This window comes from Pituophis catenifer, unplaced genomic scaffold (genome assembly GCF_029215685.1).
Source record: "Pituophis catenifer annectens isolate HBS135680 unplaced genomic scaffold, rPitCat1.0.hap2 SCAF_4, whole genome shotgun sequence".
NCBI lineage: Eukaryota > Metazoa > Chordata > Lepidosauria > Squamata > Colubridae > Pituophis > Pituophis catenifer.
This window is the reverse complement of record NW_027256884.1, coordinates 99,760,509-99,788,425: the sequence shown is the minus strand read 5'-3', so window position 1 is coordinate 99,788,425 and position 27,917 is coordinate 99,760,509. Positions and strand designations below refer to the sequence as shown.

General features: G+C 37.0%; 1 protein-coding gene and 3 non-coding genes across 4 annotated transcripts; 3 read left to right on the top strand and 1 right to left on the bottom strand.

Moving 5' to 3' along the window:
• Positions 1–72: 72 nt before the first annotated feature.
• On the top strand, positions 73–20,108 carry TTF2 (transcription termination factor 2). Its single transcript, XM_070943794.1, has 23 exons — positions 73–152; positions 1,439–1,550; positions 2,133–2,219; positions 2,325–2,391; positions 3,464–4,414; positions 5,039–5,165; positions 5,444–5,602; positions 5,919–6,076; positions 7,302–7,383; positions 8,886–8,996; positions 9,401–9,551; positions 10,147–10,249; positions 10,895–11,085; positions 11,625–11,778; positions 12,558–12,649; positions 14,469–14,545; positions 14,816–14,958; positions 15,053–15,223; positions 16,127–16,179; positions 17,486–17,639; positions 18,442–18,524; positions 19,530–19,604; positions 19,890–20,108. Exons 1-23 carry the CDS (start codon positions 125–127, stop codon positions 20,032–20,034), a joined length of 3,474 nt encoding a protein of 1,157 aa, XP_070799895.1. The 5' UTR covers positions 73–124; the 3' UTR covers positions 20,035–20,108.
• A 3,457-nt stretch (positions 20,109–23,565) lies between these two features.
• TRNAL-CAG (transfer RNA leucine (anticodon CAG)) lies at positions 23,566–23,648 on the top strand. The gene has a single exon. It is a non-coding gene; the product is annotated as a tRNA-Leu (tRNA).
• A 731-nt stretch (positions 23,649–24,379) lies between these two features.
• On the bottom strand, positions 24,380–24,453 carry TRNAT-AGU (transfer RNA threonine (anticodon AGU)). The gene has a single exon. It is a non-coding gene; the product is annotated as a tRNA-Thr (tRNA).
• A 3,171-nt stretch (positions 24,454–27,624) lies between these two features.
• On the top strand, positions 27,625–27,698 carry TRNAI-AAU (transfer RNA isoleucine (anticodon AAU)). The gene has a single exon. It is a non-coding gene; the product is annotated as a tRNA-Ile (tRNA).
• The last annotated feature ends 219 nt before the right edge of the window (positions 27,699–27,917 follow it).

The window sequence follows — 27,917 nt, the reverse complement described above, 5'->3', positions numbered from 1 at the left end:
CAGCTTTGGAGCCAAGTGGGCCTGGCGATTCCCGGGAAAGCGAGAGTGTCCTTCCTTTTTCTTCGGTTAGGATTTGATTGATGTGAAGGGAATCCCTAGAGAGAGCTTTAGAGATTGAGAACGCATGGAGAAAGTGTTGTGCTCTGCTCACGGTGAGGTCGTAGGAGGATGGGCGGGGTGATGAGCAGGAAAGCTTGTCCGAGGGGTCAAGAATGGCTTGTAAAATTCGAAGGTGATGGGGCTGCCCCACCCCCGCCAGTTTTTTCTAATAGTAACTACTTATACCAGGGGTCTCCAACCTTGGCAACTTTAAGCCTGGCGGACTTCAATTCCCAGAATTCCCCAGCCAGCAAAGCTGGCTGGGGAATTCTGGGAGTTGAAGTCCTCCAGGCTTAAAGTTGCCGAGGTTAGAGACCCCTGACTTATGCAGTGCCAGGAAAAAAGGCAGGTAGATTAATATATAACGTAAATATGCAAGTTAAAGAATAATTTAGAGTAAATTTTAAAACATTTGCTTCCTGATTTGAAGCAATAAATAGCTCCCCTCTTTTATTCCCCCTCCAACCCCGCATTTAGAGAAAGTAAAAGCTTTTGCTACTCACAGGTAGCCCCATAAGCAGAAAATCTCAGAAATCTCCCCTCCCCCTTTAGGGCACTACTGCTTAATAAGCTTCATTTTATGAAATCAAATCGTGATATTGATCAAGGGAATTCTTGCTGGTTAAAAGGGGTTTAAAATAATGTATAGTTGAAAGATTTCATATAGGACAGAATACAGCTTAGAAATCGAGGGTGCATTTTGTTACCAATAAAGCAGAAATCTGTATCCCAATAATCCTCTGAGTTATATTCATCATATGGCACAGAGAAATATTTTTCTGTAACACTAGGCATGATAGTCCTTCTGATCTGTTTGTTTTTTCTCTCAACGTAACTCTCCTCACAAGATGATAAATGGGGAGCTGAGTAAAATTGGAAATCCTGGAGTGGGGGGTTATTGATTGCAATCAGTTTCTAAAAGGTGTTATATAGGAAAAGACCACCAGCCTTGTCTCAATTATTCCTGAAAGCCAGACCCAGAAAATGCATTTGTGTCCGTGTATGTCTATGTTAAGTCATAGGATATTAAAGTTATTAAAAGCAGTATGATTGTAGAATCAATTTAACTACTGTGATTGATGCTTCCTTTCATTGGATATGTTCAATGTATCTGGATAAACATTTGGAGGGAAAAGTTACAGTTTGGATTCCTGCTCTGAACAGGGTGGGCTTGGTAATCTAAGCAGCATTCTCTATTCTAAGAACCACAGAGAAAATATAAAATTAATATATGAGCCTTCTGAATACTTGAAGTGAGTTTTTTTTTTAATTAGTTGGTTTGGTACTTTTCTATCTCTGATTGAATTTCATACTTTCATTTCCTTCCCTTCCCATTCAGGGTTTCCCTGTTTTTTGAAGACTGGAAACAGAGATGGCCCAAATAAAGGCAAAAGCTTTTATATGTGTGGAGTCCAAAATCAGAAGCCATGTGGCTTTGTGCTCCCCACTGAGTAAGTTGGATTTTAAAAATACAAGCTTGGAGAATTATCAGTTGCTCACCTACTGTTCAGCAGTTGTTTATCAGAAAGTAATACCTGTGCCACTTTAACATAGAAAACTATTTCTAAATATGTAGCGCACTTTATCTATTCATAAGTGAAATATAGTTTTATATTTAGTTTATAATTTTAGCTGGAGTGATGATAAGGTATCATTGGAAAATATATTTGTGCCATAATTACACAATATCTTCTTTGAAGTTGAAAAGTTAGTTGCCTGCTTCTGCAGAAGCTTAAAGGCTCTATTAAAGGCTTAAATATTCTAAATATAGATTTTTGTGCTGTTTATTTTATATCTTGCTATGCTTTTCAGGCCCTTTTTATAAAACATTTTATTGTAGCTGGATTTACAAGTGCTTGTCCCAAAGGCAGGATAGAAGGAGGCCATTAATTCTTGTATCTGCCTTATAATACTGAGAGGGAGGGTAGTCAGGTTTAAATATTTTCACCATCTTTGATACTACTGAGGTAGCATAGACATTTATTTTTCCTGTGACAAATATTTATGTAAATAATTGCCTTTTCTTTCTATAGTCTTTCTCCTTCTCATTGCTTGGTGCATGAAGAATATATAGTGGAGCTGCAAATTTTGATTAAGCAAACAAAAACAGACCTGTACAGGTATATTTTCAGAGGGACACTTGATGCTTTGACAAAATGGGGCAATTAATTAATATTCAGCATTTATACTCAGTGTGATAATCCATGTTTTATTTTCTAAACTAGATTGTTTTATCGATGCAGTAAAGGTAAAACCGAAGGGAAGAAAATGTGTGGAAATGTCCCCTGGCAGGTACACCATTGCTATTTAAGGTTTACATCTTTATAACAATTAGAAATCTTAAGCTCTTGTTTGTTTGTTTGTTTGTTTGTTTGTTTGTTTGTTTGTTTGTTTGTTTATTGGACTTATATGCCACCCTTTCTCCACAAGGACTCAGGGCGGCTCACAGCAATAAGCAACAACAAATCCAAATTAAAATTCAAACAATAAAAGAATCTAAAATTCCCATTAAAACCTCTTCAGTCCAGGCCAGCCTGGCGAAACAACCATGTTTTAAGGTCACAGCGGAAAGAGCGAAGGTCGGGGGCCACCCGGAGCTCCAAGGGGAGCTGATTCCAGATGGTAGGTGCGCCTACAGAGAAGGCTCGCTGTCTAGGGGCCGTCAGCCGACATTGCTTGGCCAACGGAACCCCAAGTAGGCCCTCTCTGTGTGAGTACACCGGGCGATGGGGAGCTGTTGCTGGCTGCAGGTGATCCGCCAGATACCACGGGCCTAAGCCATGTAGGGCTTTATAGGTAATCACCAACACCTTGAACCTCACCCTACTTGCTTTATTTCTATTTCTCTATATTCTTCTATTCATCATGATCTGAACTACTATTCCAGATTAACTATAGGAAGTTCTAAAAAAAATAGAAAGCAGAATAAAATTTGCTTTTCAGGAAAAAACTAATATTTTATGTTAAAGATATTTAGTGGCTATTGGTGATAACCAAAGACAACATTGATAAAAGATCATCTAAATATTCACTAAGAAGGCATTTATAACTGGGTATTTTCAACAGATTGTATTGCTTTGGAATTGGGCCCAAGGTAATAGTAAAAAGAAAAAGTGAGAATGTTGGGCTGGCTATAATAGTCTGAATTAGGATAATGTAGAACCACATAATGTAGAAAAACCATTATACAATTAGTACCTGCATAACTTATGAATGATCAATAATTGCTATTTCTTATCATTATTATAGTTAGAGACTTTGCAAGATATATAGAAATTAAATTCTCAATTTGCATGTTAAAAAAAAACCAGAGCAAATACTCTAATTTAAATGTATACTAATATTTCATGTGGCTGTTTTATAGGATTCAAATACCAGTGAACTGCCAGCTAATCCACAGTCTCAGCATACTTTGGAATTGCTGCATGATCATACAAACGAAAGAAACCCATTCAAAGTTTCCAGCAGGAATCACAAGCAATTTCCTTACAAACAAATTTATGAAGATGGAGACAGAAATTCAGGAGAAAAAGAAAATCAGAAAAGAAATGTTCAGACCTCTGATGGAGAACAACCGCCCAATTTACAGACTTTGTCTATCAAGAAAGAATTTTTATCAGCCATGCACAGAAAAAACAAAGATTCTGAAGACAAACATGAAAGTTTATCCAGAGAAGAAAGAAAAACTCAAATAAAATCAAGTGAGCCTCGGACTGAAAGCAAAAAAATATTAGATAGACATAAAAGTAATTGGAGCAAAAGATTTGAGATGCCTTCTAGCCACATGCAAGAGGATTCATCTTTGAGATTTACTGAACTTGATTTGCTAAAAATTGAAAATCCAAAACAATCATTGTCAAGCTTTAGCCACACATCAAGCATAAAACCTATTAATGGAGAAAAACTTGGAAAAGATGAATCAGAAATCTGTAGAAGCAAAATAGTTACAATGAAAAAAAGTAGCAACTGCAAAACAGAAGAAAAAACACTGACATCCAAAGAGTTTGTGACTCTTCAGGAACCAAGAAGCTTCTCAGCAGAACATGCTGGAGACAATATAGAAAAAACACCAATATTATTTCAGAGTGGGAAACCTCCAGAAGAGCAAAAATGTACAGAAAAACATTTGGACAGTGATAAACAAGAAATTCTTGTGCCATTCAGTGGGCAGGCAATTGATTCCCAGCAAGGAAAAGATTGCATTGAGAAAAAATCACCTTCCATATTGTCTGAAGTAGCTCCTTTGCAAACGGCTAACAGCATGGATAATAAAACTCTTCACAGCCAACTTTCAGCTCAGCTGAATCAGAAGCAGGTCTAATCTCTTCTTGCATCTAAGTATTAATTTTTCAGTGAACCAAAATATTTTCTGTATCAAAATATTAAGTTTCTAAACTGCTAAGGCAGATTGGCCTATTCATAGCACTTTAAAGGTATTTTATTACAAATTCCCAGAAGTCTCTTTAAAGGTCCTAGGTGGTCTACTTGAGAATGAAGGCATAAGGTTTAATAATTGCATTTTCTTAGGAGTAATTTGCTGAAGGCTAGTTTTCTAAGTAAAGCTGAAACAAGTAATACATGGGGCCAGAGCCCAATGTGTGTGACTGCTTTATCTTTTCTTTCTTTCTTTCTTTCTTTCTTTCTTTCTTTCTTTCTTTCTTTCTTTCTTTCTTTCTTTCTTTCTTTCTTTCTTTCTTTCTTTCGCTTTTCCCCCAAATTTGTATTTTTTAGGGTTAGAGAGAAAGGAAAACATAGACATGAATAAGAATTTGGGCATATTAACCATTATTCTGATAAACACATTTCATTTATGGTACGGTTCTTAAATATTTCACCTATGGAAAAAAAGTGGGTTAAATGACTTAACCTATTGGTAAGTAATCAGTAATGTAGCATCTCTTCTTCCCCTCTGTTTTTTTTTTAAAAAAATTGTCTATAGAGGACTTTGAAAACAGTGAATGTGCAAGCTCTCCCAGATAAGGGTGAACGATTGTTAAAGCAAGTGCAGGAACTAGAAGCTGCGCTTAGCTCTTTGAACTTGGAAGCAGAAGAATGTACAAAGGAAGGTAAGCCTTTTTAATAACAGAATGGTAGCATTATGCAATTTCTCTTAAGCTTTCACCTACTATATTTCCACAATAGTTGGCTACAGAAATAAATCCTTGGAAAGCAGGAAGGGTAATATTGGATGAGGTGTTTGCTGTTAAATTATCTTGAACTATCTATTTAGATAGAAACATTTTTGAGTTGTGCCCATCACTAATAACAACACCTGGATCCATGTTACAGAATAAAATCATAGTTGATATGTGACTAGTAGGACACTCTTTTCTTCATGTTTCAGACAATTTTTGCAGAACAGCAGATGTGAGGCATAAAAAGATACAGCCTGATCTGTTCACCAACCTAATGCAGCCATGTGCTGTCACGGGGAAAGAGCCACAGTTTTTCAAGAAGAATCCTGTGCCTAGTTCTTTGGAACTCCATCTTCCTTGGGGATCTGGTCAGTTCTGCCATAATATACTTTTAAAAATATGTGGGGAAAGGGATAACCTTACAGATATAAAAAATGAATGTGGAATATATGCTTAATAATGAAAGAAATCAAAACTTATGATTTAATTGACTGTCAAGTTTACAAATGGAAAAAGCAAAAAAAAAAAAAAGCAAAAATGCAATATAGGATTTTGTGCATCAGTCTTCATTAAATAACATTTCCATGAAGACCTTGTCTTGACTGATGGCTGGTCCTATATGAATCACTTTGGCACAACAACTTTAAAGTTGCTAATTGTATAACTTCTGAAATTGACTTCTAGATGATTTTAAAAGGAAGATGCTTTATGGAGGCCCAATGACTAATGATCAACTTGAGGCAGTACAAAATGCTACAAGTGATGCAATTAATCAGCTCCACAAATCTCTTGAAAGTTGCCCCACAGAGACGTCTATCAGTGAAGATCCCCCTGGATTGAAAGTAAGTGAAAACAAAAAGAAAACCTTATACTTTCTGTAATGTTCTCAATCAATGTGTCACCAGTTCCACTTAAAGAGCATTCATAAAGTGCCCTAAAATTCAAATTGATTTTTTGCACAAAGGAGGAGAAAATGGAATTTAAATAGTTTGCTTACAATATTTTGGTTTCAATAAAACCTACTTATTAAAGCTTTGTTTTCATTTCCAATAAATTTAAAAATTGTGTAGGCATCTAATGTTAAAGAGTGTGAGGTCTCATAAAATTATTGCAGCTGCAAAAGCAGCATTAAATATCTATGAATTTTAGTAAATTGTAGAGATGATATGATCCAAATTAAACATAACAAATGACACATTTATTTCATAAACTTAATTTTCAAGCTACTTCTGTCTGTATGCATTGTTTCTATCATTAATTGAATGCAAACACTTGGCTATATTGAACAATCATCAGTCATATCATATATATTTGTATTATATGGAAAAACAAAAACAAGAAGTATACATACAGGTAGTCCGCATTTAGCAATTGCTTGTTTAGTGACCATAGTTATGATAGTGATGAAAAAGTAACATAACTACTGGTCATTACATTTATAAACTTTTTTGGTCTGTAAAGTAAAGGAAAACTGAAGTAAAATAATAAATACTGTAAGTTGCCAGTCTCAATTGTAATTGCTAACCTAGGACTACATGTATTATACAACTTTAACTTAAAATAATTAATACATATAATTATATATTAATGTAATGAAGAATTAAAATTCTTAACAATATAAACTGATAAATGCAGCATCGTAAATATTCATGGAATTTTTTTGGTATTTGTGATGTGTTGGCCACCCAAAATTTCATCTACAGGATGGGTGTTAATCTAAATTGGTTTAATAAAAATAATCCTATAAATTGGGTTCATACTAGAATATTTCTTTATTCTGGAATACTTGAGAATAGAGAAGTCTCAAGACCATTGTATAATTGAGAGAAAATGGGCATATTTAATATTAATTATTTTAGTAATTTTTTAGGAGAAGCTACTTTTTTGATTTAATGTAACAGGATGTCTGCCATTAATAAGGAAAAATAAATTGAATTGACTAGACCACTGTGGGCTTTAAAAGAGTCCCTCAGTACCACAGATTCCCAATACTTACTATATTTATGTATAAGTACAAAATAACATTAGATCTTATAATAACAGTTGATTCCTTTTTTTCCCCCCCAGGTCTCTCTATTGCTGCATCAAAAGCAAGCCCTTAGTTGGCTTTTGTGGAGGGAGAATCAGAAGCCATGTGGAGGAATTCTGGGTAACATGTACAGCAAAATAGCTGTGCCCATAAGTTAAAAGGCGGGAGCCCTGAAAGCCCAGAGTTCATGGTTTTCATATCATAGCCCCATGTTCTACACCATGGCTTGGTAGTTCATGCTGCCATTACTAATCTCCAATCCTGGTGTGTGTATAAGAGAGTAGGATTTAAAACTTGTGCAACCCCCCAATTAAAACAAGGGTGTAAAAACTCGATTTCATTGATGGCTGCATAGGGGTTGTGTTTAACCTTGGGGGGGGGCAGGATGGGCATGGCCAGCTCAACGTCACTTGTGTTGGGAGCAACTGTGGTGGCCCAAGTGCTCTGCTAGTGAAAATGGGCTCCCGAGCTCCATTTTCAGCTGGGATGGCCTCTTGCAACCCTCTGCCAATGAAAATGGTGCTTGGGAGCTCCGTTTTCGCTGGCAGAGCACTGTGGGCCGGTCCTTCGCTGTTCCAGGATGGCCTTGCAGGCCAGATCTAAGCATCCCATGGGCCAGATCCGGGCCCCAGGCCTTGAGTTTGACACCCTTGAATTAAAAGACCAAAATGCAAAAAAAAAGGGGGGGGGAGGGCAATAACCTCCTTGCAATGTACATATGTGATTGAAAGATTCAGCTTTCCCTGTTCCTCTTCAGGTGAGATACATCAATCTCACAGGAGATAAAATAAATACAATTTATTTTTTCAAACAACTGAAACAATAAGTCCTAATTTCTAACTGTAAAATAGCCAAAATGCAAACATTCAGTGTTGATTGCTTTGTTTAAAAACCAAAATGCAACAGAAAATATAATGCACCAAGACTCACAGGGTGAAACTGGTTTGTTGTAAATAGTGAGCTCCATCTATATCTTAGAAGAGATATTGCAAAGATCCTAATGTACAAGTCAAATCATAGACTACTCTAAATAAAGCAAGTACCTTCGTGTCCAGCCTGAAGAAGAATGAGACAAAAACTGACAACCCAATTTGATAATCTTTTTCAGAGAATTAGACACAATTAGGCTTAGAACGTCAGTGAAAATAAACAATTGAGCAGAAAAAATTAGTTTTTTTATATTTAAAATTTATGTTCTCTCTATTTCTTCCTTGGAATTTCCTGCTGTTTATCAAGCTGTTTATAGCAGTATTAAATTCCACCCTTTTTAGGCCTTGGTTCAACAAGTTCCTCCTTGAATTCTGCCCTTCAGTTTTTAAAAGGACTAAACTTTTCCTATTTCCACATAGTCTCTGTGGAGATATAATTTACAGTAGGATTTTAATTTTAATTTTCAGAAGTGGATTTGATTTCAGCTCCAATCAACACTTCAGCCACTTTTTCAGACAAAATTTAATCCATCCATTCTTTTAAAATTCTTTTTACATAAAAGTGGAAAAATGTAGAATTATTAGTGAAAAATAGGATCCATATAGAAGATGAGAAGATTCAAAGATGAATTAAAGTGCCCATGTACATAAATGCATATTTTTGTTTTCTTCTGTTTTTTTTTTTCTTTCCAGCGGATGATATGGGTTTAGGGAAGACTTTAACAATGATTGCTCTCGTTTTGGCCCAAAAGTGTACAGAAAAAGAAAAAGAGAAGAAATTAGAGCTTTGGATGTCCAAACAAGGTACAAAAATAAAAATCACCGTCAACTCATTTACGCAGCATAATTAGATTGGATTGTTTCTGGTTAATTGTTTAGAAAAGAAATATGGAAGTATTTTAAGTTTTTAAAAGTATCTCCATGAACTATTTATTTATGTAGGTAAGTTAGGTATTGGAAGGCTTGATCACTAGATTAGGTGAAATATTAAAACTGTAGGAGAAAAAATCCTAAGGAAAAGAGTTCCTTTTCCTCTCCACAAACAGGATTAGCCATGATCTGTGGCCATGAAATACTGACCATTAGGAAAAATATAAAGCTGATGTTAGGAAGGCAAAATATGAGGGGCCAGAATCCTGAAGAGACATAGCATTCAGTGTGGTACTTTGTTTAAGTCCCATTTCACCTAGTAACTTTTGCATTTTCAGGTTCTATTGATACTTGTTCACACAGCACCTTAATTGTCTGTCCTGCATCTTTGATTCATCATTGGAAAAAGGAAGTGGAAAAATATGTAAAACATGGCAAGTTGAAAGTGTACTTATACCATGGACCTAACCGAATTAAGAATGCTAGTATGTAAGTGCAGAGATAATTTTAAGATGTAATGTACTTTGCCCTATGCTTTGATACGTTTGAATACTGAAAGACAAGCATGGCTGTAAAGCCATTTAAGAATAAAAGCACAAACTGACATTTCAGCTCTGACTTAGGCCAACAATCTCAGCAGTCATCTTTAGCCCTCATTAGTTAGTGATGAGTATCTCAACTTACTCTATAGATAGTGCTTTTGTCAGGGCTATTCAGGAATATAACTAAGGATATAGATTTATTCAGTGCAGAGTTTCCTTGGAAAACTGATCTGGAATACCCTAAATTTATCATAAAAATATTTGTGATCTACTCAGTTGTGTACTTGTTCTTAGCAGTACATCTTTATGAAGCTGATAAAAATATGGTCCCAGTTACCTTAAATTGATGACTGCCTGTAATCCACCACAAAAATGGCGTCTGCTGATTTGTTTGTCCCTTTCCCCATGTTTGGAAGAAAATACAATTTATTAGAAACTTTGAAAGCAGCCACACTTATTATTCATCAACATTAAAATTAAAAACAGAAAGGTAATTCTGAGGTGTCAGGTTCTTTACTAACTATTTTTCCTTGTCTTTGCAGCCTTTCTCAATATGAGATTGTTATAACTACTTATAGTATTCTAGCCAAGGAAATTCCTATACAAAAGGAAGAAACAGATGTTGCTGAAGATTGTCTAGTACAGGTGACTGAAATGTGCAAAAATGATTTTAAAAGAGAAACAAGGAATTACTCTGTTGAGATGAAGACTATATTTAAAGATAGACAGATCTGTGAACCTTGATATGGAATCATTTGTACTGGAGTGGTTACAAATTCATTTGTTACAATTCAGTGGATTATCTTTATGACTTTTCTGGCTTATCTGTATTTGTACCGAAATAATTCTCAATGTAGCCTTAATTATATGGCGCAAAACCAAGTAGTAGAAGTTATTTTAAAGATTAATTTAATTTAAAAATTAATTTTATTTATGTCTATTTTAATGTGAACGCTATAACAGTATGTTCATACTCCAAGTAAACTTTATGGCATTTAATTGAAGGACTGAAATGGTTTCTTAATGTTTCTGATTAAGATACTTTTGATCTTTAAAAAAAGCTCTTTACATATTGACCTGATCTACAATTTTCAGACAAATTGGTGGATCCAGTTAATTTCATACTTTTAATGTTCTGATATCTTCAGTTCAAAAAAATATTTCAGTACACTTTAGAACATGTATGTTGAGAAAAAATAGTCTTACATGTATACTGCTAGATATGTTAAATTCAAATGTGCTAGCATTTTTGCAAACATCACAAACTAATGCTGAAATCTATTTCTCTAGGATAAATCATTTCCCTTCTGTCCTCTGGTATGCATACGTTGGGCTCGAATTATTCTGGATGAAGCCCACAATATTAAAAACCCCAAGGTGCAGGCCTCAATAGCTGCTTGTAAACTGAGAGCTACTGCCAGATGGGCTGTAACTGGAACACCCATTCAGAACAACCTCTTGGATATGTACTCTTTGCTTAGGTAAATTAATCTCATTAAGGAGCAGACAAAGGTTTTGTAAACTAAGCATCTTCTTTCTTTCTTTTTTAAATGGATGTTGTTTTCCTCTTTCTATCATACATCCTCATATTTTGTAATTGTAAAGGAGAGGTTATGGAGATTCTCAGTCATCCAGGTCATGGTTGTCCCAAAGGTGCTTTTTCAAGAAGCAACTGGACTTTCTAGTTTTTCTTTGAAGAGGTTTTACTTCTCATCTATGAAGCTTCTTCAGCTCTGACACATACACATACGCGCCATTTAGTCAGAGCTGAAGAAGCTTCTTTGATGAGAAGCAAAACATCTTCAAAGAAAAACCAGAAAGTCCAGTTGCCACTTGAAAAAAAGCACCTTTGAAAAGAAGAGGCTAACTTAATATAAGCCTAACACAAATATTTTGTTGACATGTTGAGCTTACAGTTTGCCAGTAGCTTTAAATGTAAAGCGATTTGTCCTGAATCTGTTAATCCTCAATAGCAATGTCTCATCTTTCTCTACTGCCTTCTTCTGCTTTTTACCCACAGGTTTCTTCGTTGTTCTCCTTTTGATGAGTTTAAGGTGTGGAAGAGCCAAGTTGATAATAACACAAGAAAAGGAGGAGAGAGATTGATGATTTTAACCAAGAGTCTCTTATTACGAAGAACTAAAGACCAGCTTGATTCATCTGGCAAGCCTTTAGTAATAACGTCTCTCCATTTATTTTTGTTATTCTTCTTTTCTTAATTAATCACAGAATTACACTTTTTCTTGCCCAAATGTGAAAATAGAATAAATTGTTTTTTAATTAATATTTTCTTTTTATACAATTCCATGTATAAAAAACAATGTTGGTGACAAAGAGCAGCTTTGTGTATCAGTGTAGCTAAAAGGAAGTAGAACAAAATCACATATACTGTCCATTCCTCACTCCTCAGCATTTTTGCCCAGCATCAACCAGATCATCCCCATAGCAGTAAAAGTTTAATTTTAAAAAATGCAACATTTGAAAAAAAAGATGCTTACATTGTTTGCTTCTGCCAAACTGAGATTCTAAATTTTGTACTATGTGCTCCTGGTTTCCAAGTTTTATTATACTTGATTATTGATAGGATTTTGAGAAAAAAAAATTGGTAAGGCAACAGACTTCTGAATCATTTATGCACAACACTGTTGTTCCATTGCTTAGATAAATCTATGTTTGAGATGTTAAATATTCTGCAAAATTTCCTTATTAGATGTATTATTACCTGGCTGCGCTTCAGGGATTTTTTATTTTCTGTCAGCACAAAACAGCATATAATGAGTCAGTATTTTGTTCATATAGCATCTGTATAGTTCTAGGTCTGGGAGTGGAATTTGTTGTCTGAATTTTCCATAGTACAAAACAGTCTTCTACTTTATTAATTAATTAGTACTTGAATTGCACTAATCCTGTTGGTACAGTCTTTAAAATTGTTCTTCTTCTTACTTCCCTTCAGATATCTCTGCCTCAGCGTTGTGTTCAGGTGCACAGATTGAAACTCTCTGAATATGAACAGTCAGTATATGATGTACTTTTCAAACGATCAAGGTGTGATACCTATAAGGGCATAAATTTATAAATGTATCTGTAAACTTAGTTTCAGTGATTAGCTCTGTTTTGAGACTGCAGTTAACAGTGCTTTTTTTTCTTGTGAGAAGCATTTCTGGACAGTTTCTAACTTTGCTCTGTTTTGCTTCTGATGTGAGTTCTATATGTACATCTGTTTAAAAGCAAAGAGAAATCAGTTATCTGCATGGCAGGGTTAACATCTCAGTGACACATTCCCACAAAAGATTGATGTTTAGATGTATGGATATAGTGAAGAAATAATGAATATCTTAATAAATAATGAGTAATGAAATAGATATAATGAAGAACATTAGACCCTGAATCATTTTCTCATGCTATGTATTGGCTTTCCCTTTGAATTTAACCCTTAGTCTTATGATTTCATAAATCAAAAGTATTTTTGTATATCTACCCTAGTATAGTTAACATCCTGTCATTTAATTTAATATTTATAGTGTTTAGTTTCATCCAAAGACAAGAGCCTTGGAAAGAAACATCATTATTATATAAATAAACTGTAAAAGATTTAGGATTGGAAGTGATAAATTTTGTCTTAGCTTCGCCCTAAATTCTGTCTGTTGGTTTAAAATGATAAGAATTTTGCTATATTTCGAAAGGTTGGAATTGTTTGCCTTTTTATGTTACAAGGTATCAAGATCTCTTTCTCTTTATTATCTAGTGGGAGGCTACATTTACAACAGGGTTTCTAAGGAAATATCTTGGAATATCTTTCCCCCCAGAGTGAGGTCAGCTCCAACCCTCTTGAGCTTCCACAACAGCTTAAAGTCCAGCTCTGCCAATTGGCTCCAAAGGAGGGACTTCATATTGGGGATGGTTGATAGATTAATATCAGATCCCACCTGCTCATCCTGCTCCCTTCCTCCCCATCTTTTAGCAGTTTTATTTTGTATTTTTATATTTTTGTAGTATTTTATATAGTTTTACCTTTTAATATTGTAAGCCACCCAGAGTTACCCTGTGGTAAGATGGGCAGCCAATAAATTTAATAAATAAAATAAATACATAATGAAGGAGAGAAAAATAGTTGCATTCGCTTTTTATCTTTGGTCTGTACCACCATTATTATATGGCTCCTGAGAGGTTTTTTCCAAAAGGTTATGGCTTCCAACATATTCTTTAAAATATGAAATTACTAAATGATACATGTTAATCTCTCTGCTTACTACAGATAATTCTCAATTTATAATCACAATTGAGTCCAAAATGTTTATTGTTAAGTGAGTTCTGCCCCATTTTACAACCTTTCTTGTCACAGTTGGTAAGTGAATCACTGCAGTTGTTAAGTTAGTAACACAGTTAAGTGAATCTGACTTCCCCATTGACTTTGCTTGTCAGGAGGTCACAAAAGATAATCACATGACCCTTGGACACAGCAGACGTCATAAATACGAGGCAGTTGCCAAGTGTCTGAATTTTGATCACATAACCGTGGGGATGCTGCAGTGGTTGTAAGTGTGGAAAACTGTCATAAGTAATTCTTCAGTGCTGTTGTAACTTTGAACCATCACTAGACGAACTGCTGTAAGTTGAGGACTAACTGTACTTCAAATATTTCACTTGCTCTCCATATTATTCATTATGTTATAGTGATTTGAGATCAATCCCTTAATAAACAGCATTTTCTTTTTGGCCAAGGGTTTCCTGGTGGCACCAGATTAGCTGGCTGACCCACCTCCTGTTTAGTCATTGCATCTGTGTTTGTTTGTCTTGGGTTTATATAAAAACAGGGAAAGACACCTGCATTCAAGCTGCTTTGTTATGCTTTCTTGATGTTTAGGTCAACACTGCAGTCTTTTCTCAAACACCAGGAAACTTTGTATAAAGGCTATTCTGGAGACAACTCATTTAATATAGGTATGGTGTTAAATTTCTCTTGTACGCTGTGTACAAATGTGTCGATAGGAATCTGATCAGGCTCTTCAACATTTTTGTTGCTGGTTTTGTAACCTTGTTAGGAAGGAAACCTATTAATAGGAAACCTAATTCTCCTATCCACTAGTTTGGCTTCCCAACCTCAAATTGTAATGATAGCTTTCAGAAATCAGATTGCACACTTCTGAAATAAATTCTGTTTTTAGCCTGAGAGTTTTGTCTTTGATACATATGCAGTTTCATCTTTGATAGGAACACAGCAGTTTAAAATGTGTCAGCAGGATCCCTCAGGAAAGATGGTGAAAGACAGGTCTCCCGTCTCCACCACTATTCACATCCTGTCCCTCTTGCTGAGGCTTCGTCAGTGCTGCTGCCATCTTTCTTTGCTGAAAGTGGTAATTATGGCGGGCTTACAATTATTCGTCCCTTCTGAGGAAGATTGTTTGAGTTCAGAAATTGTAGATCCTTGGCAATATCCTTTTTTTTCAGGCTCTTGATCAGGCTAACGTGAATAGCGAAGGCATCTCTCTGTCAATGGAAGAACAACTCAGTGCTTTAACTCTCTCTGAACCTGATAGCAGTGATCCACTCTCAATGGTGAATCTCTTTGGTACAGCTTTTAGTGCTGATCTTTTTGAAATGGCCAAGCAGAGCACCAAGGTAGGAAGATAATGGCAGTCCTTTCAAGGGAATCCCAGATTTGGTGTCATTTTTAACAAAAGTAAGGAGGGAAAAAGGATTTTAAATATATATAATCCTCTCTCTATATATACCCTCACTACATTCCTAGTGGGCTGTTAAAGAACCTCTTTATGGGAGAGATATGAGTCTTACCACAGTAGTTTTGACTCTATACTCTGCATCAGCACCGACCCTTCATTTCAGACTCCTGATTGCCATCTTGAATGGCCAGTGTCAGATTTCCTAACATGATATTGCCATTCAAATGGAGGGAGGGGGGAGCATAGGGATAAGCGGTATTTTATAACCCTTTTCTTGGTGCCTAAGCACCCTGCAGTATTCTTACCTTTTTGGAATGTAATAAGGAGGGAGGACCATGTGGATTGATTCAGTTTGTTGAAAGCAGAAGACGACCCTGGGAACGGTTCCTTATCTGTTTTTCAGGACGGCCATTATAATAACATCTTCACACCTGTGGATTGGCTGAATCCACATCAGACTGGAGGGAGGGATTCTAAAGTCCTATTTCTAACTGTATAGTTCTGCTGAGAAACTCATTTTCCAGAACAGCTTGCACTCAAACTGATGATTGCAATTACGCAGTTTTAAGAAGGAGTTACTTATTTAACTTATTTTCCTTTCCTCTCCCATTCTTTTCTCATTTGTTACCTTTTTTTAATTAGTAAACCTAATGGAGTAATTGTCTTATTCCATATTGAACTTATTTAAGCTCATTAATAGTCTTTTCAGATAACAGCAAAATAAAAATGCTTTAAAACAATAAAGCTCCAGTTTTGAGCTTTAAGTGTGATGGAACTTACTTCTAACTTTGATGTTGGGCAGGCTCACTATTATGTGTTCTTTCCTGTCTCATCTTTTTAGGTTTCCCATCTGTTAGAAGAACTGAAGGGAATTCAAAATCATTCTCAAAAATGGTGAGCATAGCCATAGTAAGGAATGTTGTGTCAAGTCACCTCAGTATCTGAGCATACAGTAAAGCCTCAGTTATCCTCATTTCTGCTGGCCTTGCTGTGCCCAACTGACCTTTACTGTCTTTTTTTTTCTCCCTCTGTTGATGAGACTTGTTCAGCCTGGCCCTATGCCATGCTCATCCTTTTCTAAATTGCCTCTGCCTTCTTGCAATGCTTTGGAAGGCTTTGCAAGAAGGCCACACCTTCCCCTCTCCAAATCACATGAGAAATTTCACATATAGATTCTGACAAGCAGAGTCACTGGTAATAAAATCTCAAGTTTCAGTCATGTGGTATCTCACTTAATGACCGCAGTGGAAGTGAAATTATGGTCATGCGATATCTCACTTAATGAGCACATCACTTAGTGATGGAGTTGTCTGTCCCAGTTGTGGTTGTTAAGCAAAGACTAGCTGTAGAATAACACAGAGATATTTGCCTTCTGAGGTTCATGTGTGGTATTCCAAATATTTTTGAATGTTTGAATGTTAAACATTTTAATAGTAATTTCATTAAAAAATACAATGACAAAAATAAAAATTACTAAAACAAAAAAAATAATAATAAACAAATAATGGAAAGTACAGAAAAGGAAAAAAAAGAAAAAATAAGAATACAGCAAGGAAAAAGAAAGCAAGTATATAATGAAATGACTTCCATCTTCCTATTTTGGATTTACTAAAGAGGCGTGCCAAAGCTTTGGACAAAGAGAAAACTAAAAAGAAATCAGGTTCTAGGTCATTATTTGAAGAGATAAAATGATCAGGATTGTTAAAAGTAAAAAAAGGAATATAAAGTTGGTTTATTTGATCACAGTTAATAGTTAATAATCAATTTCTGAAAGTGATTAGAAAAGGAAGTATGCAAAACCAGTATCCTTTTAAAGGTGCCAGCTGCCCATTCCCTTGACTTCCCGAGCTCTAAACTCACCAGAGACCAAGTCATACACTTTGTGGAACACTTGTGGATAATCTCATATCCTCCCCTAATCCAGAGAGGAATTATCTGCTTATTGGCTCTTCATTCCACCACAATTGTCAAATTTGCTTTTAGTTGAGACATCGTCAGTTCGCCATTTTCTCTCAGCATCATAACCATTTCCATTGTGTTACAAAATGTGTGTGTGTGTGTGTGTGTATTTATTGTTACATCAGTTATGCTAGATTGTCTAGCATTGTGTGAATATTGAAGAAGATGGTTGAACGTTGCTGAAAGATAAGGTTTGAACCAGAAAGAAGGTTGTTTTTGCTTTGCTTTTCTACCTTTATAGTGTTGTTGTATCTCAGTGGACAAGTATGCTAAAGATTGTGGCAATACATCTTGACAAGCTTGGCCTGAAACATGCCACAGTGGATGGTTCAGTGAACCCAAAACAGAGGATGGATATCGTTGAAGAATTCAATAATAATCCTAAAGGAACCAAGGTATGAAAAAAGAACTCCAAGATAATTATTTTTCACCGCTGCTGCTTCATATTTCTAACTATTAGGTATACACCTTAATGGGTTAATTTATACATCATTAAGACAAGGAAAAATTCCCCTGGTAACTTAATGAACTTTGTGGGAATTTTGCTTTATATCTTACCCATCTGGCACACCAGATGTGTTGGATTACAACCCCCAATATTTCCAATCATCATAACCAAATTATAATATACCATATTTTTCGGAGTATAAGACGTACTGGAGTATAAGATGCACCTACCTTTTTTGGTGAGGAAAAGAAGAAAAAGAAATCTCCTCCTGCCTCTGAGCAATTTTGCTTCGTTGCAGCAAACAGCCTGCTTTACTTTCATTTTCCTTTTCAGCATAGCTTGATTAGCACAAAGGAAAAAAAAATATGCTCCAGCAATTTACCTCTTTGCAGCAAGCAGCAGAGCCCTGCGCAGAACAGCTGAGAGCAAATCAACTGAGAGTTGGGAGGCCGATCCAATCAACTTGTGCTAATTAGGCTGTGCTGAAGGTGAAAGGAACTGTTTTTTCTTGCTGTTTGCTTGCAAGGAGGTAACTGCTGCGTGGCAGAGGCCAAAGGGTGGGGGCCAGTGGGTGGGTGGGGCTACATTCTGTGTATAAGACGCACCTAAATTTTCACCCCCTTTTAGGGGGGAAAAGGCTGCGTCTTATACTCTGAAAAATACGGTATATCTGGATGGCAGTATAAATATATAGTATATCAACAACTTGTGAAATAATAACCCAACTATCCCTCTTATTCTTCTCATAGGTGATGTTGATTTCACTTCTGGCTGGAGGTATTGGCCTTAATCTGGTTGGAGGAAACCACCTCTTCCTTCTAGACATGCATTGGTAAGGTATAGCAATTTTTTATCACCATGTTAGAAAAAAATATGTTGTTCCCAGTTACAGTAATTAAATCTGATTAAAAGAATTGCATTATTAATTGAGGTTCCCAAATTATGTCCTTAATTCTTTTTGTCATTTGCCATTCAAAATAACATGTTATGTCTATACCTGTTGACTGTTTAATGAAATAAATCTAACATCTCCCTATGTTTGCCAATTACTTTCTGAATTATTATTATTAATATTTTCATCCTGCCTTATTTTATTTGTTCAACTGAAGATGGCAAACATACCTAAAACTACTGGCTCCTGTTTTCCCTACAACATCACCTTGTGAGATGGGTTGGGCTGAGAGTGAGTGATTGGCCAAAGCCATCCAAATGGTTTTCAACCCTAAGAGAGCTTGGAGTTTTCTATGCCAGCACCTTAACTATTATACTGTGGTGGCGCAGTGGTTAGAATGCAGTACTGCAGGCTAATTCTGCTGACTGCCAGCAGTTTGACAGTTCGATTCTCACCGGCTCAAGGTTGACTCAGCCTTCCATCCTTCCGAGGTGGGTAAACTGAGGAGCCAGATTGTTGGGGGTAATATGCTTACTCTGTAAATGGCTTAGAGAGGGCTGTAAAACACTGTGAAGCGGTATATAAGTCTTAAGTGCTATTGCTATATCATCTGGCATTTCAATTTATCTTTTAATTGCTGCCCCAGGTGGTGAGCTGCCAGTGGCTAATCTCATCCATTACTCTTCCCATATTGCATATTCACTGCATTGAACAGGATTTTAGGTGCACAATAGAACAAATAGAGAGGAAGAGGCAGATGAATAGATATTGGGGGAAAATGTGGGATGCTATTACTGATTCTTCCAAGGAAAAGATGGATCTAACAAGGTAGAAAGGGAAATCTATTGCTTGCTATTTGGCATGTGAAGTTAATTTGTGTGAGAAATGTTTTCACTTTTTTCCTGTTGGTCATAAGTGCTTTGTTACTTTTCCCTTAAATATCAGGAATCCAGCACTAGAAGACCAAGCCTGTGACCGCATTTACCGGATGGGGCAACAGAAGGATGTTAAGATCCATAGGTAGTGCTTTACAAAATGTCTTGCACCATTGCTATAAGTCTTGACAGAGGAATTGTGTCAAATACTGAATAACAGAGCTGAAAAATTGTATGATTAAAATTATTTCAGTTTGACTACTGTCTTTAAAGATTTATAGGGATTTCAATTTAAGATTGTTCAACTAGTTCAGTCACTTGATCCAATGAAGAATTATCACTTCGCTGAAAAACCAGCTGGCAATGTGTCAGAATTTATAGGAAGGATGGTCTAAAAACTGACCTAATTGTACACTGTGCTTGGGTCTAGGTTTGTCTGTGAAGGAACTGTGGAAGAAAAGATCTCAGAGCTGCAAACCAAGAAAAAAGAATTAGCCCAGAAGGTGTTGTCAGGAAAAGGAGAGTCCATCACCAAGCTCACTCTGGCTGATCTCAGACTTCTGTTTGGCATTTAGCTGTTCATTTTTTTTAAAAAAAAGTTTTCAGGCACACAGAATAAGTGTGCATTTAATAAATTTTATTAATAAAATGTCTGAATATTATTATGCTACAGCTCTTTTTATGTGTAAATAACATTTCCATGAAAAGAAGGACTTGCTTATTTATTAAATTTAGGTACCACCTATCTCATTGTCAGAGTAATTGTGAGCAATATTCAGTTAAAAGCATAAAAATCATATAAAAGTGCAGTACATCAGTAAAAGTAGATGGGTAGAAACAAAATTAAAATAAGTTATAAGGCAGGAGAAGGGCCTTTCATTTATTTATTTATTTATATGCCGCCCTTCTCCGGAGACTCAGGACGGCTTACAATGTGTTAAGCAATAGCCTTCATACTTTTGTATATTTATACAAAGTCAGCTTATTGCCCCCACAAACTGGGTCCTCAATTTACCTACCTTAGAAAGGATGGAAGGCTGAGTCAACCTTGAGCCTGGCGGGATTCGATCTTACTTTAATTGCAGACAGCTGGTCTTAAATTACAGAGCTCTGTCTGTTGAGCTATCCAGGCTCCTTCAGGTACCAACTATCCCCAGGGTTGCATGCTGCTTTGTGAACCTCATGAGAGTTGGCAAAGCCAAGTCTTCAAACTCTTTCGAAAGGCCAGGAGAGAGGCTTCCCACTTCACCTCCATGGGTGGAGGCAACAGATATTCCACGGGGTGGGGGCAATGGCAGACACAGCTCTCTTCATATCCTGCCAAATCCTTTAGCGATGAGGTCTGTAACACCTTCCCTGCCTGACCAAGTAAAAAGGACTGATGTGACAGGGATAACATGGCCCCATGTCATGTTGGCTTTAAAGATAACTCACACCTTGAACTGGAACCAGAAACAAACCAGCACCCAATGCAGCTCATGCAGCAAAGGTGTTACATATGTTGTTCTTGGGGTACCCAAGATTGCTTTGCAACCACATTCTGCACCAATTGATACTTTGGATATTCTTAAGGGTAGCCCCATGTAAAGCACATTGCAATGGTCAAATGGAGATGACATGACAGGTTTCTGATCCAGGAAGAGGCCCATCTGGCATGCCACACAGTTTGGCAAAAGTCCTTTTTGCCTCGACTACTGCCTCCTTGAGCAGAAGTCATGATTCCAGGAGGACTCCCAGATTATGCACCGGTCTACCTGAGCCAGTGCAAGCCCCTCCATGACAAAGATGATAAACCCCTGGAAACAGAGGAGCCCACTACTCACAGCCAATCTGTCTCACCTGGGTTCAGCAGAAGACTTGTTCCCCACCCAGGCCCCCACAATATGCCTTGTCTACAAAGCCAAGTTTCCGGTAACATATTCATATGCTACAACATACTTGGAGCTACTCAGAGATGGGTTCTGCTTACTTGCACTACTGGTGCGCAATGGGAGCGTGTTCTTCGCATGCGCAGATCGTTCATGATGACATCCAGGCGGGTGGGTGGAGCCTCCCACCACCATTGCTACCAGTTCACAAGAACCGGACTGAACCGGGAGCAACGCACCACTGGAGCTACTGCACCAGAAATTGAACTATCATATTGTGATTTTAATGCAATAGGATTTATTATATAATTTTACTTTCATTTTACTATTTTGTATTGGCTTTTGCTGTAGTGCTTATATGGTTCTTAGTCTTCAGATTATTTATAAATTCCATAAATAAGTAAGTACATTGTGGATAGAAATGCAGAAAGATGGGCATTTTTGCGTGCAAATGTGGCTCAAATATTCTTCAATGTTCAGGTGAGGACTGGTCATCCTGATGTTGATAAAATTAACAATTCTCAGTAACAGTGAGTGCTTTTGTATTCAATTGCATTAGTTAATGATAGATCTACAGTAGAAGCTGTATATACATTCCTATGGCAACTCCAGTTTTCCCATGTTTTGTCAGACAGCCACAGAAAAATCAGCTGAGGGAATGCAGAATAGCTGTCCAATGTGTGGATTATCAGTACTTGACAAAAGAAGTCCAATGCAGTAGTTTAGACATTTATTGAATAATCCAAGAAACCAATAGCCAGTAATATGAAAAGATGATATTAAGATTTTTTCTTAATATCAGCTTTTATGTGGTCCTTTAAATTTGCTCCTTCACTATGTATGATTCAGCTAACCTTTCTTAATGCTGTGTCTTGGTGAAAAAACAAAATTAATGCTTATTTCATGTTGTAATTGGGTACATTATGTATAATGTACCCAATGTATAACTTTGGATAAATTCTGAAATGCATCACTTTAAAAAATTGAGTTTGCTACATTCTAAAGACAGTTCAAAATAGTTAAAATATAGAGCAGTGTTTAATCTTAAAGTGTAGTCCTAGGACCTCAGTCCGATTCCCCAAGACTGGACTCCATAAAATCAATATTATTGGCTAGCCGATGTTGAAAAGTATTACAATATTAAAACTCAAACAATTGTGAGGAATGAAAGTGGCAGTTAATGCATCGATTTTAATTTTTCATATGATACAGTATAATCCATACAAACATAGGTTCTTCACAATTTTTAAAAATGGGAAGAGTCCTGAGAGAAATTTTTTTTAAAGAAACATTGAAATAGAGCAGTGGTTCCCAACGTGGGGCCAAGGCCCACAGGGGGGCAATTTGATTTTTAATGGGGGCAATTTGAAAATGTGTGGTGTCTAGAGTCTAGACCCGTGATTGTGAACTTATGGCACGCATGCACCCTCTCTGTGGGCATGTGAGGCGTCGCCCCAGTTCAGCTCCGCCACGCATGCGCGTGCACCTCCCACCAGCCAGCTGGTCTTCAGGTTGCTGCCACGCGTGAGCGGGGCGCATGTGGGGGCCTGCGTGCACATGTATTGGGGTCGTGTGCGTGTGAGGAGAGTGCGTGCATGCGTGGGGGGTGTGGAATGTGCAGGGGTGTGGCACATGCGTGGGACCACATGGACATTGCATTTTGGGGGCTCGGGTGCACACACACACATTCGTGCGCGCACACTTGAAGTTTGGGCACTTGGTCCGGAAAAAGTTAACCATCACTTGTCTAGACTCTTCACCTTAGCAACAGCTTAGCAACACTTTTTAATATATGCATAGACAAGACCCGAAGAATTATATGTCATGGGGGGGGGCATCAGGATTTTAGAGATGCTTAGGTGGGGCATGGCCAAAAAAAGGTTGGGAACCCCTGCTATAGAGGAACTTTTGCATCTGTTTTGAATGAAGAATTTGAGGCTGATACAGAAACAGCCACTGGTAACTTGTTTGATACTGATATGTAACTTAGCTAAAGGTAATTGGCCATAGGAACATTGGTAAACTTAACTCCCATATATTCAGTTTGAGACCAGAAAATGTTGTGCATGCAGCAATGGAAATATCCGAGGAATCCTTTGAATAAAATCTAAAATACTTTGAATTGAACAGGACTGTTTAAAATCATTAGCTTAAAGCAGCCTTTTAGAACTTTAAATGTGAATGTCTCATCTGTTGTAATTCATTACTAATAATAGTTCAGGACAATCTTGCATGAGTGTCAGGATGGCCGAGCGGTCTAAGGCGCTGCGTTCAGGTCGCAGTCTCCCCTGGAGGCGTGGGTTCGAATCCCACTTCTGACAAAATCTCCTTTTACTTCCTGCCATCTTTAATATAGATTTCTTGCAAGACAGCTTGCTGTTTTGCAAATTGGAACGCGATCGCTCAATTAAAAGCATATCCTAGGTTTCTCTTTTAGCATATACAAACATGTAACAAGCGTTCCCCTCCCAAGAAGGTGGCCGCTGCACGCAGGAGACACAACGAATCTTTCGGAGGGCAACCTGCACGAGCCATAAGATATATATATATATATATATATTTGCAAATAGGTTCTTCTGAATACGTTTGCTGGAAAACTTGCCGGCCGTTCTGGCTCTATTCCAGGGGTCTCCAATCTTGGCAACTTTAAGACGTGTGGACTTCAACTCCCAGAATTCCTCAGCCAGCTTTGCTCTTCTAGACCCCCTGCTCCATTTATTCTATTTAATTCTTTAAAACGCTGAAAATTGGCTTTCGTTTTTCGGATGATATTAATAAACAGAGTGGCAGTTTAAACCATCTGCTGAAAATCCAACACATGGGAGAAATTAAATACATGGTAGTGGGTCAAGTATAAATATTCCGCTTTGCCTCATATTGTGTTTTGGAGTTTTCACCTGTTTCTTTTATTGGGCTTCATCATGTCATTCTTTCTGAAGAAAAATATTTTGCTCTAACAATGCAAAAGCATGTTCTAGCATGACTCGGAACGTGTATGGCAATAAATACAATTCAAAACTAAAACCTTATTTCACCCTGAGAGAGACAACTTAGGCACCGCTGGGATTCGAACCCAGGATCTCCTGTTTACTAGACAGGCGCTTTAACCAACTAAGCCACGGCGCCCAAACTTGACCACAAATTCTTCCAGGAGACTCTCTAAAGAATAAAATAATTTTAATTTTTTTAAAAAAATAATAGGTAAATAAATTACTTCGGGGAAAAACCTATCCTGCAGCCTAGATTTGCAAGTCTATCTTTATTTCCATATTTTGGTCAGATGAACCCAACCACAATGCTATCATGAACTGATTTCAAACAGATTTTATCTTTACGGTTGTCAGTTTAAAAAACCCCAGAGCACTGCTTTTTCTTATCATTTTGTCGTATATTAAACGAAAAAGATTATGAACTGATTTTTCTACATTCTTGTGTTCTCTTTAAATACATGCAATCTTGCTAACGCACTCTAGACTTCTCTGCAGATACCATGTTGGCGGCATCACCCTTGTTAAACAACATACAATGTAAAACTCCTTTTACAGTTGTTTTTGGCTTTAAGGAGTGCCAAAGGAAAGCAAAATACAATATTGTTCAAAGCACAGATAGTAAGTTCAGATACTGCCACACTTTGCTCCTAATTTTGAGGTAAGACTGCTAGAAAGAAGTGCCAAGTTGCTCATAAGGAAAACAAACAACCAGCTGCAAAACTAGACTCAAGAACACATATAAAGTAAAAACTAACTTTTTGCATTTTTTTAACTAATTTTACTTCAGAGATAGCCATTGTCCTGATATCCTGCCCTCAGTTCTATAGGGTTGCCCTTTCCAGCCCCTACAGCAGTTTCTCAATCCCAGGGAATTCTGGGATTTCATGAGTTAAGGAAGGAATATTTTAACTACAGTACTCGACTCAGTTGTGACTTGGAACAGTTAACTGGATATCCTATTTTCTCAAACAGGTTTATCAAATACATTAGAATGGCATACACACATATATAATAGAATATCATTGTCATATTTTATATTGTCTTAATCACCGCCAATCAGACTTTGTATGGCACACCTAGTGCATTTTGTTTGGCCTACACTGCAGTTTGTATATTGTACTGTGGTTTAGGACTTACTGCAGACTCAGACAGCAATTCACCCTCTCTTAGGAAAATGAGATATTTTAGGAAATATTAAAAGGGCAGAATATTTCCCCTAAAAGGGAGGCCCTCCTCCCCCCACCTTTGTCAATGGGCCATTAAGGCCTGGGCCAGTCTATTCTACATATCAAAGATCTACCTCCTTCAGGCAGAGCCATAGTAGGAATTGCCCAAAGCCATTTCATTACATCATCACCCAGCAAGATTCAACCAAGGTTGGAACTCTTTTGACAACCTACAAAGTTACCCCTGCACGGCTCCATGGGAGTCTGACAACCAATCAGAATACAAGCTCAAATTCAACGCCCAATAGAGGGTATAATTTTTTTTCTCTCTCTCTCTCTCACTCACCCATGTGCCTTTTTTGCTCAGGATCTCAAGCCATGCGATCCTGTTCATCAATAAACTCTCTTTCCAAGCAACTTCTCTGCATCCAGTTTCTTTTCCCCCCACTTGGAACTGAACCCAGATGGACATTTCTTCCAACAGTTAATAAAATTATGGTCAGAAATGGCAAGATATTTCAGTATAAACAGAAAATCTGTGTTTCAGCTTCTGCAAGTTAGGGCAGAGCTGGGAACACCTCCAAAATCCAAACAAAATATTCTGACAATTAAAATATTTAACTATTGGCTGAAGAGGCTATGAATGATCACCTAAACTATGCTTTGAAGAATACACTTTCAACTAATCCTCTCGCATTTGAGCTCTCTGTATTATAAACACTATTCTACAATATGGGTTTTCTTTTCAGCTTCCAGTTCAAACATAAAATTGTGAGAGAGCATGAAAATGGTTTTTCTCTGTGGTGGCTCCCTCCTTTTGGAATATCATCTCTGAGAGTTTACAATGGCCCCCACTTCGACACTCTTCTGTAATGCCCTCAAGCCAATGGGGCTAGGCCAGGGGTCTCCAACCTTGGCAACTTTAAGACTTGTGGATTTCAACTCCCAGAATTTCTCAGCCAGCTTTGCTGTTGAAGTCCACAAGTCTTAAAGTTGCCAAGGTTGGAGACCCCTGGCCTAGGGAACCCGGAGTGGGATGGGGCCCATATGTCCATTTAAATGAAGTCTGAGGAAAGCAGAAGCCTAAAATTTAAGATGTTAATGAGGGAGAAAAATTATAAGGTTGTTTGGAGTTCAAGAGAGACAGACGTACCAATTAGTGCTAACAATCTTTGTCTTATCAGAAGACAAACTCCATAATCTTCTCCTGACCTGGAGAAAAAACTTTTTAATTTTTTTTTCCAGTTTAGCAATGTTAGAAGCTATGAATCAATCCATACTGCAATAGGGTACATTCCAGTCTGCAATGGTTTGATCACTTAAAAGAGAGAAAAAATAATCACACTATAAAATAACTCAGGAAGTAGAATATTACAAAGTCTATCTTGTGTGGCTCTCACTTTGCAGAAATATTATATATGTGTAGTGCTTCAGCTGTTGATAACTTGTTTGACTATAAACTGAACTCAGTGGCCAGGAACAATTGCTTAAAATCTAAGAAATTGTGGGACCCACGAAATAAATTATACTGCTTGCAGAGAATGAGGACCCAGTTTGTGGGGGCAATAAGCTGACTTTGTAAAAATATACAAAAGTACGAAGGCTATTGCTTAATGCACTGTAAGCCGCCCTGAGTCTCTGGAGAAGGGCCGCATATAAATTAAAATAAATAAATAAATAAATAAATAAATAAATAAATAAATAAATGAATGAATGAATGAATGAATGAATGAATGAATGAATGAATGAATGAACGAACTTGGATTACTAGAAGGGAAAGGATTACCTTTCACACCAAAGGCTATCCAAAAAAGAATGGACCATTTAAACTGAGCTTGGTTTCAGCGATGCAGATATATTGTGACAATTGTGTGTGTGTATTGTTTTACAGCTTATTGCTATGATCAAATTATTAATAAAAAAAACTGCTTGACTTAAAAACTCTTAGTTTTCCATCACAGTGAAAATATTTATATGAATTCTAGTTTGGAGAAGGTCTTGAACATATTTAATTAAAACGTTTGCTTCCCGAATGAAAAATGTGTGTGTTAAATAAATAGTAATCTGAAGACATTTAAAACAATCTCATTTTAGAATTGATTTTCTCAACGAGAGAAAACTTACAGTCTTGTTTCATATCGGGCCGGTTAGCTCAGTTGGTTAGAGCGTGGTGCTAATAACGCCAAGGTCGCGGGTTCGATCCCCGTACGGGCCAACTGTTTTCTGTTTTTTTGAAACCGAAGAAACACAATTTTTTTCGCATTTTCTCACGTTATTCAGTTTGCTTTCCGGTGTATAACTTAGGCTTTTCAGAGGTTTCAAATAGCCCTTTGTATCAGATTCATAATGTACAGCATCTGAATTGTGCATTTTGAATCCCCCATACGGCCTATTTAATAGTGAAAAAACGTACATTTTGTTCCACCGAAGAAGG